The sequence below is a fragment of the Stegodyphus dumicola genome, chromosome X2 (genome assembly GCF_044657685.1).
Source record: "Stegodyphus dumicola isolate Sdum_Otavi_A_Nest chromosome X2, ASM4465768v1".
Taxonomy (NCBI): domain Eukaryota; kingdom Metazoa; phylum Arthropoda; class Arachnida; order Araneae; family Eresidae; genus Stegodyphus; species Stegodyphus dumicola.
In genome coordinates this window covers 179,571,952-179,587,850 of record NC_140781.1, presented here as the reverse complement: position 1 = coordinate 179,587,850, position 15,899 = coordinate 179,571,952, and the positions used below count along the sequence as shown (strand labels likewise).

Here is a 15,899-nt window from a genome sequence, read left to right as displayed (position 1 = left end):
GATGAAAAATCTTATTGTTACCAAACATCAGAAGCATATTATTGCGTATGTTCCCCCTCCTACACCTGAGAATATGTAAAAAGCAACTTCCGAAGTTAGCGGGATTGGAATCAGCTAGTTCATGAGGCAATGTCACCTCAATGCTGGGAGAAAAAAAAAAGATGGGATTTCACACAAAAATCCAGCCCAGCCTACATCCTCCCTATTGAATAAGTTAGACGTTTTAGATGCTGATTCCTGAAATGAAGAGAAAATGAACTCTCAAGATGTGAATCAACCTAAAGAAACAGATTACAAAGATGTGTCCTGATGGCAAACAGAAAGACTGCCTCCAATTGCAAGTCTAAGAAAAGATATGACATGGAAGGAAATAAGAAGTCTGTTTTCCAAGCATGGAGTAAATGGATACACTAGCACTGGTCAGAAACACAATGGCAGTTGTCCTTTGATATCAATTCAAGCTCTGCACTTGCACTTTTCATGAGAAATGATATTCAATTCATTACCTTCAAACCAAAAGCTAAATCGGCAGTCAAGTTTAAACTGTAGATACGATCCCAGAGGACACCACAACGGAGCTCCATGACAAAGAACACCCTATAGTGAAATTTAATTCTCATAAAAAATCCCAAGCACCAAGACAAAACTTCCCATCTTCTTTACTTTTCTGAACAGAAATGGCACAGGAAAAATATTTACAAGCAAACTATCCTTAATCTGAAGTTAATATGTGAAGATACCGATCCATCAGAACCTTATGTGTTTCTGCTGCTACAGATTTGGCCGTGACCAGCTCTTCTGCAGCAGTACTCTAAGATGCCCTCAAGTGTAGTACAAATCAACTAATCTACTAGCACCTTACCAAAAGAGCGAAAACTGACTTGTGTGAGATGCAAAGTCCCATGGCTTCATTAAGGGTCACGAATTATTTCCAAAAATTCACAAAAATATTTTGATGAAAAGGCCAGCTCCTCGTGACTAAAAACCTATCAGTCACGCTCCTAAGCATAGAAAAGCATCTCCTGTTAATAAACCTACTGTGCAAGTGACAATTCATTCAGAACTTAACCTGACAGAAAAATTTACTAGTTTTTCAGCAAATTATTGCAGTTGCCAGATAATAAAATGTTAAGTTAATAAAGAAGCTAGAAGAAAAACATCAATTAGTACTTTACATTATAGAACTGTCTAAAGCAACAGAAATAAAAATTTTCCTGCTGCCTCCATGTAAGATCAATATATTATTGACTTCTAAGATGGACATATGTCATCACATGAGCATAGTGTGTTTCTCATGTGTTTCAAGACTGGCATGGATTCTCTCAGGGTTGTGAAGTTTTATGTCATCCTTTTTGTACCTCATTAGCCCCTCTCTCTCTCTAGAGCAGGGATTCTTAACTAGAGGGGAATTTTACAGTGTTGGGGAAATGCAGTCAGCCTTTTATTCAGACGTTAAGAATTCAGTATATGAATATTTATGAACATAAAAACTGCAGAGAATAATTTTAATTACAAAACCTCAAATTCAACTATAAACATTGATAACATTGCCCCCCCCAAAGACGATGCATTATGACTGATATTTTTAAACATCTTTATAGCTTAATATGTCATATTTATTGTTATATATTTACTGACTTTAAATAATGACATGGTTAAAAAAATGCCAATTAACTGCAGCAAATTAGTAAAAAACTGTATTTCATGCATTTCTTTTTACATATTTCTTACGTTCAGACATACTATTCAGTACTTCTTGAGCAAATGAAAAAGATTTGCATCCATCCTCCAAGAAATTTGAATCAGGTGAGTTTTTAAGAATTATTTTTGAGATTTTAAAAAGGATGGAACACAAAAACAAATGAATTATTGGAAGGTGGCAGTCTTCATTTCTCTAACAAAACAATAATTGATCAAGTACCTTAATATACAAACCATAAAACAACATACTGCAAAATCAAAATGTACATGCATTTGTAATTGCTATAAAACTTATACTCACACGCTGGTGAAATGCCTGCCTGGGACTTTTATTGCAGAGTACCTATATTTAATAAAAAAGATTAGAAGTCAAACAAAAACAAAACAAAAAAATTCACTCCAATAATAGACATAAATAACGACAAAAAGTTCTTAACTGCGAACTGTACTTACATGAAACTCACTACTAGTAATTAAAAATAAAAGTACACTGCACAGTGAATCAATCTTAAGTTATAGTTTATTTGAAGCATTTTCCTCTGATTCTGTGGCTTAACATGTGTATTTGGCAAGAGGTTAAGGGCTAGCTACATCATAAATTGTATTTATTTTTAAAGTTTCTATTAGAAGTAAACCAAATTCAAACTGAAATGAAATAAAAAAATCATATTTTTCTGCACTGAAATCTCATAAAATATTCTTTTCCCAGCAGCTTACAGATCCCAAAGTTATTCAAGACTGATGTAAACTTCTGTAATTAATATGCTTTAAAGGATAAAGATAAGTAAAGGCTTTAATAAAAGTTGTTGTATACGTACAGCATTATTTAAAATATTTTTCTGCTACTCCTAACACAAAACAGAAATCAAACATTGGTATTTCGGAAACTAGATATGTTTCATCTATGTATCTTAGAAATAAATATGGTTACTGATATAGAAAGCAAGAATCTTTCTCCATGTGATTTCTTGCTAAGAAACTTTATATCGAAAATGTGGGGGAAAGTGCTACTGTTAGTACTTTAAACATTTCTATTAATGCACAACTGCTTAAAAATATTAGTAGTATTTGGCTCTTAATAAATGTAACACCTGGTTTTCAATTATTTAATAAGTAGCATTCGTAGTTAAAACTGAGGCATATTTTTTAATTAGATTTTATTTACAAATGATCAACTAGACCTTAACAGTCTGAAAGCTCAATGTTGTTCTGCGAATTCCAATACATGGAATTGGCAGTTCATGTCATATGTTGGCTACATAAGTTTTTTTTTTTCCTCCCCCTAAATATGGCAAAAGACATGCAGGCTGTCTCCCCAAGAGCAGGAATGCCTTGTGGAGAATACTTTCTTAAGAAATTGGACTTTGATGATAACATCAAGGTAGAAATACAACAAATCACTTTCAGGGATACGCTTTCTGGTTAAGAGATTAAAAATTCCCAATGAAATATGACATAAAAGATAAGCATTTCATATTTCCTGAAAAATTTAATTTAAGGGGAAAAATTAAAACTAATATAAACTTTATTATTAAATTTTTTAATAATTGAATGTAAAAATATTTTTTATACAGGGCTTTTAAAATTAAAGCATCTCTATTCAGAGCTTTGTAATGGGAGAAATACTTAACAATATATCAAATTGAATATACAATTATTTTAGAAATGGGGGGAAATTTTCTACACCAGAAACATACAATGGAACCTTGAACTAGTTTTTTTAATAGGAGGAAGAAAGAAATTAACGAGGAAAAGTGATTAAACCAGGAAACTATTCACGTCATAAATCAATATTCTTTACTATCAATGTGAAAGCATTATATTAAAAAAATTGTTTCATTTGTTCCTTGGCTGAATCTTGCACTGATAATACGGTATGACTTAAAATATTTTTATGGTCTGCATCACTCTGTAGTAAGAAAAACATTTAACTTATTAAACATTAATAAATCTTGGTGAAGTACAGCATTACGTTTTGCTCAAATTTTCCTTCTTTCTCCATAATTATCATAAACCCTAATTTAAAATTCTGAAATCTCTAAAACCTAAATAAACTAATGAAAAACTGATTACACTTACATGAAACAACATATGGAAATGATGTCCATAACGTGGATTCAGAGCTTAAGACCACAATGCAAATAAGACATTTTACTTCAAATTCTTTTTTCATTTAAATGACATATGCAAGAGATGCATTAAAACATGATTTACAAAAAATTAAGAACAAACTTTATTTTATTAATGACATTATTTAGCCTTTTTTCTACGCAGATCACAGCTTTTATTTTACAGCAAGCATGGATCATGAAATTTATTTATTTATTATGGATCATGAAGCTCTTATTTATTTTGATAGCTCCCTCCTTGCAAATATACATCCAGCTCTCTTCCAAAATTTTATATGGTTTATATGATTAAAATGCATTAAGAATTTATTTGTCTGCATTGCTTCAGACATTGATTTCCAAACTGAATGCAAATCAAAGTTGCTTCGTTTACATTCAGCGGAATGAGGAAGTTTGTTTATACTGGCAGTGAATGAGCATAGATTATTAAATAAAGAACTTGTACAGATTTTTGTCATTAAAAATGGAAAGGATTTCTCATTCTTTCTGTTAATAGTAAACAGTATTATTAATCCATAGCATAGCTGCAGAATGTCAATGCAGAATTCAAGTGAACACAAAGGTTTTTTTTTTCTAACAGAGCATTTATTTGCCGCCTTTTAAATAAACAGCATATAAATTCTTTAAAAGCAATTTCACTGGTAGATAATACTTATAATATTTTGATAAATTATTAGAAAAGTGTCATTCCTTTCCATAAAATATAACACTCTCATTTACGTCGTCTCTTCATATTTCTCCCTTCATTAGCAGATTTTTTTGAGTGGGAGGCATATAAAAAAACTTCGATAAAATCCGCTAATGTATTTTTTTATGCATATACGTATGCTTCAATAGTGATACATGTACAAATAATTCAATTTTAACATAAAAAATAACACTGCAATCTATCTTTGAAACTTCATGTTTATTTAGAAATTTTTGCTGTTTTAAATATTGGATGAGCTTAGAAATGACAGGGGGGGGGGGAAAGCTGCTTATCCGATTTTTTCAGTAATTTCAATAAAAAAAATTCCAAAAACTATTAAATCATAAAACATAAGATGAATCTTAAATTTTTAGCTTCTTTACTAACAGACGGGCTTCTTTCTACAGATGCCTGTTCACAGAATAAGATAATTATTTTTAAAACTTTCCTTGCTTTTGAATAACGAAAACCAAGAACACAAGGAAAAACAAATGTGTCAAAAGAAGGATTTTTGGCTCTGCTTAGCATCCACATTACACATGGGGAATACCAAAAAATATCCATATAGCCTGCTTTTTTGCAGGGATTTAAATTTGCTTTGGCTTATCAGTAATTTCCATTCACTCACAGATGTGTAAAACCACAAACTATCCAAGCAAAGAATGACCTTCTTTGATGAGTCACACTGGCAGTCATTCAACAAATACAAACTTTATAAAAATTTACATTATTGTAACTAAAAAGAAAAAAAAAATCCAAAAAGCAAACACTTTTCTGTAATAAAAAAAATTGCATACCTATAGCAAAATTCCCCCGATATAAAAAAATATATCTTAATTTTATCGTCAAATTGACTTTGCACATAACTCACCTGTGATCTTAAAACCATTTTTTTAACTTTAGGGCCCCGTTTTTCAAATGGAATTTTTTTATCAATTTGTTTTACTGCATAGTTGTCATTCTTAGGAGGTTTCTTCAAGACTTCAGAGAAAAGGGGTACCTTCTGATGTTGTTTGTTTTCACGAAGAAGATGGGGAGAAAGATCACAATTCTTCTTAGATTCTGATTCCTTCAGGATAGGCTTTGGTGCAACAGGTGATGGGAATTCCAACCTTCTTCTGGGTGATGAAACAGAATAGTTCTCACAGGGCCTTTTAATTCCATGAACCTTCTTCGACTCAAAATCAGATTGATATTTCAGCACGTTTGGATCAAAAGGAGAAGCAGAAGGAAGACTACCTCTACGTAAGGGTGAAGCAGGGGGTAAATTCTTGTCAAATTCTTCAGGACTCAAACGTGGTCCAAAAGTCACTCTTTTCTTAGTTGTACTTTCTCCCGATTTCTCTCTTTTAACAGAATTCTTCTGGAAACCTGATTTTAAAATAAGAAATTTGTAATTACTTCAAGAGATATATGAGTCACAACTGCATTTAGGCACTAATGTAATTCATTTAAAAATTTGAGAATATTTATAACATATATATTGAATTTGTGCTTTTCTTAATAGGATAGAAAGCACTGATGTTCATAAGATTTTTATAGTTAACTCTATTTATTTTAAAACAATTTATATATTTTAAATCTGCCCTACTTTCTCTTTCAAAACAGCCTTATTAAATATTTCTACACAAATTATTACAATAATATAATTATACGGCACTAACATCCTTTATGAAGATTACTGGATTCATTTAAAAATAATAGCATTTAAGACTCCAATTATGTAAACTTCAAATTGATTAAATAAGTCTTCAGAGAATACAAGAATATAAAAAGCAGAAAAACAGCAGTTGCATCACTAGACATTTCTCAATCCTACAAATTAAAATAGTCACCATTGTTACAAATTAATGTAGTTCATTCACCAATCCACCTTCATTTTAAAGAATTCATAGAATTTGGGGGAGTTACCAGTCGTAAGACTTAATAAACATGATGTAATAGTAGTATAGTACAAATTTCCAGATTCTGGAATTGAGGTATGGCAATTCCTGACATTGAAAATTTAGGAATTTTAGATCAGTGGCCTACAACTCAACTTGCATGCAGGCTAAATGGTGAGAGGCCAAAAGTTTTTTTTTGAAAACAGCTGACGGGCCAATTTCTTTTTTACCAAAATGAAATTATTTATCAGCAAAATAAATATTTTACTAAATTTTAAATTCGATTTAACATTTATTAAAATGTGCATAAAGCAATATATAGTAATTCAAAGGACAAAATTCAAATTTTTCTAGTTGTAATGGAAGATTTGTCAAAAAGTATTCTTAATAAAGTTAGGAAAAGAAAAATTAAAGCAGCACCTTTAGCAGGGGCATTACTGCACCACCCAAACCTATGATTTTCAGTCAATGTTTTGGGTAGTTTCTCAAAGTCTCTGGGGCAGAAACAGATCAACCACACTTTCCTGTGCAGAATGGAAGATAGCACCAGGAAGATGTAGCTGCAGGTGTGCAAAAAAAAGTAGAAGTCCGAAGAAGCGATGTCGGGGCTATATGGTGGGTATGGCAAAGGATCCCATTCGAGTCCATTGAGTCCAGCCAGTGAATGTAGACACACGTGGTTTTGCATTATTTTGATGCAACATTTCGCACTAGAACTCAGTCTGACATTTGTCCTTGATAACAGCAACAACATGGACTAGAATCTCGTTGCACACCTTACTGTCAAGGGTTTTATCTTTTGTTCAGATACTCTTTGTGGAAAATATCATGGCAATCCCACCAGATATAAAGCATGATCTTTCTGTTAATCGAATTGCGTTCTGCCAAAGACGAACCTCCTTTACGGTCTGTGGTGTGGAAGCAAATCCACTATTCATCTCAAGTGACGATCTGGTCCAGAATTTTGCCCTTGTGTTGATATTCGAGCAGATTACTCAGCCCGAACACATCTGTCCTCACCTGCTCGAGTCAGCTTATGCGGCACCCAGCGATTGAGCTTGCATGTCAAGTTCATGCAATGCACAGCATGACTAATGGACATGTCACTAAAGTCTAACTCCTTAGCAAGCTCTTAAATGGTTGCATATTGATCTTACAGAAGTTCTCACAGGCAGGCCAGAGCGCTTTGCTTCTTAAACGTTTTTTAACTTTTGACACCAAACCTTCAGTGTCATATGATATATTAGTACCTAAAGCAGTATGCATGATTTGGTGACATTTTGTAGCTGACATTTTGCAACAGAACTGGAAGTAAATGATTTTTTTAATCTGATACCACAATAGTTCCGTATCAGACACTTCGTACTTAATGACAACGATATTATTTTACAAATTTCACAACATAGAGTTTTAAAGGAAGTCTTCTTTCAAATGCCAAAAATCGTTTGACAAAATATGATTAAACATGGCAACACGAACTGCTTGCGCAGATGATGTCTGCGGTGGCAGAAAACTTGCATTAGAACCCGATATATTAATTTTCTATCTGAACCACAGCACCCACAAGACATTATTGGTTCCACTTTATAAATTAACTATACTGACAGTTAAATATTAATATTTTAGACTGACATTTACTTCAAATAATTCTGCCTTTAATTAATTATTAAATAACTTATTCTAATTTAAATTAAAAATAAATAGATTATGAAAACTTTCAAAGTGCAGTCGTCTAAAACTCAAACTGCAGTGGGCTTTAAATGCATGATCTGAGCACAGCTGATCGGCCATTCTTTTTTTTTAACTAAATGAAAAATTTTATAACCAAAATAAAAAATATCTATTAAAACATACAAAAACAATCTTTACAAAGAAAAAAATAATTACAGTCAAAAGTCGTTAATCAGGATTATCGATTTTTCCGGATTATAGATCATCAGTTTAAATCTGGTAGGATGGCATGCAGAAATTATAAAATTAAAAATATGAAACCGTAATTTATGAAATAAAGAACAATTATGATCTAAAAGGTATCAAAATTTACAAAAAAAAAAAAAAAAAAAAAAAAAAAAAAAAAAAAAAAAAGGAGCTTAATATTTATTTGTTTACTTTATTAAACATTTCTTTCAATGTAAGTTGTTTCATTGAAAGAAATGTTTAATAAAGACATTCAACATTTCTTTCAATGTAAGTTCAATGTAAGTTTCTTTCAATGTAAGTTGTTTCAATGTAAGTTCTTTCAATGTAAGTTGCTTCATTTTATGTGATAATACTTTCTCTAATTCTATAAACAGGCATAATTTCTTCTTCAGTAACAAAGTTTCGCTGTTCAAGTCCTATAATTGCTGTGTCGGGAATACCGACTAATTTGTCAATCAAAATTTTTTCGTTTTCAATAACCTCTGTGTCACTTTCTTCTTTATCAGAAGCGAATTATAATGATGAGGAATTTGATTTAAATCATATCAAAGACAGAGTACATCGAGATGAAATACTACATTTAGTAAGGAATTATAAGCCAAATAAAATAAAAACATCTGCCCTGAAGATAAGGATAATGCTGACAGATTAGCCATTTCGGCATTCCCCCCCCCCAGAGCAGCGTGAAATTGATAAACAGATTTCGGAATGGTTAGAGAAATGAAGGATATGCCTTCCTCCATTTTTTGCAGCAATTCCACTTTTTGTTTAATGCACTTCGAAACATACTTTCGCTTTGTAGATCCTTTACATATTAGTAAATATGTATCAAAAATTCTATTTGACATAATCGAAAGTTCAAGCTTACTTTTACAAAAATGCTCTAACAGCCTGCAAAAAATAATAAGCCGGATCCAATTCGAAGATTAAGGAACAACGCAATCTGCAACATTAACTGAATTAGATAATTCTAGCTTAGCTTATACCGTCCCTTATACATTAAACGCGCATGCTTAAACATATTATGTGCATGCGTCGACCAGAAAGTTTGTAGCTTTGAGGTCCAGATTATAGAACATTCCGGATTATGGGTGTTCGAATTAACGACTTTTGACTGTACTTTCTATCTGATATCTAAAATTTGCTGCCTTAAGACATTTTTGTAGGTTAAAATTTGTCATTCAAATTTATTTGGCAGCTAAATAAGAAATTCTTAGACTGACATCTCTTTCAAATGCTTGTAATGTGTTAAATGAATTATTAAACACTTTACTTGATGTTAAATTAAAAATAAAAATATTCCGAAAACTTTCTACGTGGAACAGAACTTGAGAATAGATAGTAATAACTTACCCTCTTCCTATTGTTAAATTTTTCTTCCACACAAATTAAAACATATGTTTGTATGTAAATAATTATGAATTCTGTATGCAAATGCAAAATTTGTATAATGTTTGCACACTGGAGAAAAATTAATCTATTATCTTTAATACTGATTGTAAATGCTCATTAGTCAGTTGGTTTTTCTTTTGTTAACTTTCAATGAAAAAATGCTGTTCACATATACATATATTCCCAAGTATAGGAATTATTCTCAGAAGAAAAAAATCTGAACTGAGTGTACTTATTTTTTGACAACTACGAATAAAAATTAATCTGATCTCTATCTTCAAAACTGTTGAATAAGATTCAGAGCAAACTCTAAATTAATTAAATATACTTATAGATTTTTCTGATGTATTATTTATGTTCAGTTATAATGATAATGAAATAATACAAACTCGGACTTCAAATTAATTAAAACCATGATACAAATGCATACATAACTGTAATATGTTTGTGGGTCGCATAACATAGCTTTGAGACCTTCAGTTTGAGGCCACTGTTTTAGATCATTTATTCAAATCTAATAAGAATAGATGTAGAAATACGAAATTGTAGTTTGTGAAATAGTGAAACCATTTTATGACCTTAACAGAATCAAATTTTAGAACATAACTGTTTCTCTTGGGAAGAACCAGCAGTATCCACCATGGACTAGAATCTCGTTGCACACCTTACCGTCTAGGGTTTTACCCTTTTTTCAGATACTGTGGCCTGTGAAAGTGATTAAGGAAGAGTCGTCAAAGACACCCCTTAGTGGTATATCCATTACTGATCTGGCAAGAGAAAAGAAAACGTTGCTTTTGCCAGTGAAATGCCGAGAGAGTAAGACGCACGATACATTGGGAAAGCTGTTGTCTTTTCCCTAATGTTACATTTAATTAATTAAGAAAGAATATATTAAGTTTTAAAATAAATGTTAAAAAGACAGACCAGTCTTAGCTTTACCAACTCAAAAGATTGGCGACATTACAGTCACAACCAACAAGCGGCATCCTTTACTCAACAGCACTTCCAATCACTGACAGTTTATTATTATTTTTTATAACCCAAAAGAAAGATGATCCTAGGCATGGAAATAAATGGATAATAGATACTTTTCAACAAATACTGAAAATAGTAAATTAAGCATGAATGAAAAAAAAAAGCCTCATTGATGCTTTGAGAAGCCAGTTTAAAAACAAGATGCAAGTCATCTTTCTCAATACCACATTTCTGACTCCCTATAAAAAAGTTATAACCATGACTGAGAGAAAAAGCAATAAAAATTGAAATTCGATTTTCAACAACATAATTGTGCAAAAAAGATATTTTCTTTGGTGACAGCAATTAAAACTCGGCTTGAAATAAGCGTGGCTCTCCACCTTGCAGTGACATCATTGGAACCCAAAATCCAGGAACTGATTTCAAATAAACAGGAACAAATATCACACTAAAAATGTGTAATACTTAAATAAACTTAAATTTTTCATTTTTTAAAAAATAATTACTGCATAACTTTGTTACCTATAATTGGTGCATTCAACATTAATAAAACAAACATTTTCTGATTATTATTAAATAAATATATTTATCTTTTTTTTTCTAAATTCATATTCGTGGTCCGCCAAACATAAAACTATACATTTAGTGGTCTATAAAGTTATAAAAGCTGGCAACAGCTGGTCTATAGAAAAGGGCCACCACACTAAAAGGTTTTTTTAAAAAAATTCTCTAAACATTTATACCACTTACCTGCATAAGAACTACGTTTGGAAAAAGAAGCTTGAGATTTTTGGCTTGAACGTAGGCTGTGCTGGCATTTTTTGTATAGTTTAGCAGTATTTGGCAGAGACTGCCTTCTGAATAAAAGCTGTTTCACACATTTTCTTTCACTTATCTGAAAAATGAAAAATAAAACAAATTTTCTACACTTTTATTTTTAAAAATTATAAAATAATGTTTCACTCTTAAAATCAATAATGATCTTTAGATATATCACCCAAAATTGCAAAGCATGCACGGATTATTTACTGTAGTACTGGTGTCTCTGTAAGGCACATGTTAAGAGCAAAAGATGTGTTTATGTTGTACATGGATATAACCAGATAATCACCATGCAGACAGCTTGTCTGCCCAATAACAATGTTACAAAGAAAGATACTACCAAAGTTTTTATGGTCTTATCCTACTACAACACTGTACAGTACACAGAAATTAACAAGAAATAAACTGATATTTTGATACAAAAGTATTTAATGACCATAACTAACCTTCATGTCAACTAGGGCTGCTGATGGTGAAGAATTATCATTTTTCATTAGATATTTCACCATGGATTTTGTTTCATATCTAGAGCTCTCCTGAAAAATAACAAAAATATAAAACTGTTATAATAGCATTCAAATTTAAAATTTTAAGTCTTATCCCTTTAATACTAAGGGAAAAAATAAAAGTTAAATACATATACATATATGCACTAAACTAAAATATGAAGGTTTCAAAGATAAGTAATTTAATGTTTAAATATGTGTAATTTTAACAATTTTTGCAATGAAAATTTCTGTAATGAAAACTAGAACTATTACAGTACTAAGTCTAAAATTCGGAACCATTGCCAATCCTGGCTTTCAGAAATTTCTAGATTTTAGATCATCACTTCGAATTTAGTAAGATGGAATGTACAGGGTTGCCACTCAAACAGGAGAATGAAATTCCCCGACTTTTCCAGGTTTTCCAGGTATGTTTCGAGAAAATTCCAGTCTATTCGCGTAATGTACGTTGGCTGCGCTAAGAGGTAAATTAATTATGGTATTACTTGTACTGTGTAGCAAATTCACTTAATTATTCAATAAATCCCAGAGGACATTTATTCTTAATTATTCTTGGTATACTTTGTTTGATAATTTTGTTTGCTTTTCCACTTAAGAAACTTAATAAAATTTAAGATATATACATTAACAATTGTACGTTTTATTTAATTATTACTCATGATCATCTCCAGTTCAACATGAGGCTAATCCGGTTCTTATAAATCACAACGCAATGCTAAAAGATAGGTTAGATTTTAGGTAAATTTAATTTGTGTGAGGTGTCTTCTTAAAAGGCACCTTAACACTTGAAAACACAAATGTAATTATAATAGGAGTTGTTTTCTCCACTGAAGATTGAGATTAGAATCTACCCAATCTGGAATAAAATAAGGCTTTTTTTGCAGACATTCTGCAGTTAAATGAAAGAAAGAAATCTATTTAATGATATTTTTTTTACTAAATTGAGGTATTTTATATTTATTTCGCAGCATACATAAGGAAAAAATATGTGCATTAAATTTCGTGATGTCATCATACTGCTAGAATTAATTTCAGGATTATGCCAGAGAAAATTTCCTGAAATTTGGAACTATTATTTACTAATGATAAATAAATTTAGAGGGAAGAAGCAACATTAAATTATATGAACAACATACAAATAATTACTTAAAAATTGAATTAGAATAATCAACGATATTTTAGCGAATATAGTTATATTACATGGCTAGCCTAGATAATTCATTACTATTTTTTTATTTTACTGCAAAATGGCAAGGTATTTATTAAAAAGAAAAAAAAAAGGTTTAAAAAGATTTTGCGGTAAAATTCTAGTATACGGTAAGGCTTTGGCACGATTTTGAAAATTGTCGCCAAGACCAAAATGACCCGTTTACTGCGCATCAAGATGTCGCCAAATCCCATTATTATTCTAACCAAAGAACGTCTATGTAAAGAAGAAAAGGTTCCATACAAGTAAAATGCTATTACGCCGCTAGAATGCGGAGGGAAAATTTGCCAAGGGATTTGGCGACGGAACCTGGCGGCCAGAATTTCCCTCTCCGCGATGTGTACAGGAAATTGAGAAACACGTGTTAAGAAGAAACGCTCTTTGACAAAAAGAAAACTACAAAAATCCGTTTTTAAAATTATTGAGAAAAATCCACGCAATAATTTTAAAAACGGATTTTCGTAGTTTTTTTTCCCCCCTGAAAATGACTAATCCATGAATTAATTTACTTGCCCCAAAAAATATTTTCTTTTCCTTTAAAGTTTAACCACTTGCGCTAAGACTAAACTTCACAGTTGCGGTGGCATGCGCTACAATATAACAAGCGGTAAAGTGTCTCATTTACGCCGCTCCGCATCTGCAAGTGCAATCCAGAGCTGTAACTCGAGAAATAAACAATCTCGCCGTTAGGCGACGTGTGCACCACGTTATTTTCATTTTTGCGATAAATGCTTATCGACGTGGTGTTTACGTTGCTCACGGTTTGAGACAAAAGCATCTCGACGTGCGTGGCACGTCTTTTTAGCGCAAGTCGTTAAAGAAATTTTAAACTATATTCATTCTATGAACACTTGATAACGTGACCTTCGAACTTCGACACCGGTTTCGAGCTTTCGCGACAGATATATCAGACATGCACAGCTGTTTCCCTCAATGATGGAACGGAGCCACGTCTGTTGCAGAGAGGTTTTCCTTCTTTACAATACATATTCTTTGATTCTAACCTCCATGATACCGTATACTAGGATTAAACCCATTTTGTTTTATACGAGAACAGGTACTTTCTTTAGTTCATGCACTGCACATGCGATTCTCGAGAATACTGGAAACCAAAAGTTGCAGGAAAGTTGCTTTGCCTTTCTAAAAGACAATCAAATTGGAGCTGCGAAAATTGGCTCTATGCCAGCTACCCAAATGACACTCACGTGATACATAATTCGCCAAAAAAGTTATCTCTTCCGACGTCGGTGCAAAAATCGCTTTTTTTGGCGGGATCGTTGTATGAACTTCCCTGACTTTTCCAGATTTTGACAAAAATACTTAAATTCCCCGACTTTTCCCTGAATATTTTGGTCAATTTTCGAATTCCCTGACTTTTCCCAGTTCTCCCGGTTTTCCAGGTAGCGTGGCAACCCTGAATGTAGAAATTATGAAATTAAAAACAGGAAATGAATATTTATGAAATAGTGAAGCATTTATGACTTTAAGTGAATCAAATTTACAAAAAAAAAAAAAAAAAAAAAAAAGTTCAATATTTTCTTAAACACTTCTTTCAATGTATGTTGGTTAAGCTGTTTAAAACTTTTAATACTGTAAATTTATGGACAGACATGATTTGTTGAAGTCCTGTAACTTCCTTATCGATAATTGCCACTCGAAATTGAATCTGTCAAAATCTTTGTCCTTTTTGACAGGGTAGTGAAAGCTTCCAGATGTCAAACCATACTACAGATTTCACAGATTTAGTTGATTGGTGACTGGGGCATTGTTATTGCAATGGAAAACTTCTGTTATATCATCTTCCTTTATTATCACTTTTCCACATTTCTTCTAAAATTCCATTTATTGGAAAATTCTGAATCTATAGCATCCACAATCTACACCAAAATAAGACTGTTATTTTCCTTAATATTTGAAATCACACTTCCTTAAGCCCCCATTGCACCAAGCATATAAATAGCCTGCAAAATAATAAGGAAGATAAAACTAATTAAAAGTGCAATTTGCTAATTTCTTCCAAATATAATCCTTTTCCCCTCCCCACTATTATGCAAACAAAAGAAAGCCAGTATTAGCAACATCCCACTTAAAACAAATATGTCTTAAAGCTTCATTTACTGTTTACGTCAGACAGAAAAATATTAACCCCTCACCTCCACAACCACTCAAGAACCAAAGGGTGGTCATGGCTAACGTCAATCGGTATCTTGTCATTAGCCATGGTGTGATTTCCTAGCCAGCAGATGTTTGAAAATGACATACAAGAATCAGGGTCAGTGAAGAAAAAATTGCTTTCATAACACACAACACTTTTCTAGAATATTATATGTTCCATTCCTAAATTTTGTTTAAAAAAATAGAATGGTGGAGGCCCTAGTTCTGGATATTAGATTATTCCAGATAGTGGATGACTGCATTTCAGATTTTGTACTATACTACTCCAATTCTACTTGATTCATCGTTAGTGCATAGACTCCAACCTTCAGCAAACCTTGTCAGTAGTCAACGCGCGAACGACATTTTTACAACTTTGAAAATGTATGCGTAGCATATGTTGTAATTAACCATTCATTAATTTTAAATTAATAATTAATTGTAATCAATTTTATTACATTTAAAATCCATATACATATAAAACTGAATAATTAAAAATATACCTTGTAAATTATATGCACG

The 15,899-nt window shown here is 31.9% G+C and overlaps 1 protein-coding gene across 6 annotated transcripts in view; it reads right to left on the bottom strand.

Annotated features, from left to right (window-relative positions):
* LOC118195479 (uncharacterized) overlaps nt 1-15,899 on the bottom strand; it is a 191,622-nt gene that overhangs the window by 88,626 nt on the left and 87,097 nt on the right. For all 6 annotated transcript variants that reach the window (XM_085810071.1, XM_085810072.1, XM_085810075.1 and 3 more), the window contains 4 exons: nt 11,957-12,046; nt 11,439-11,583; nt 5,390-5,889; nt 2,003-2,044 (listed from right to left, as the gene is read on the bottom strand). In XM_085810071.1, the coding sequence (XP_085666197.1) occupies nt 2,003-2,044; nt 5,390-5,889; nt 11,439-11,583; nt 11,957-12,046 (777 nt within the window). The remainder of the gene's footprint in view (nt 1-2,002; nt 2,045-5,389; nt 5,890-11,438; nt 11,584-11,956; nt 12,047-15,899) is intronic.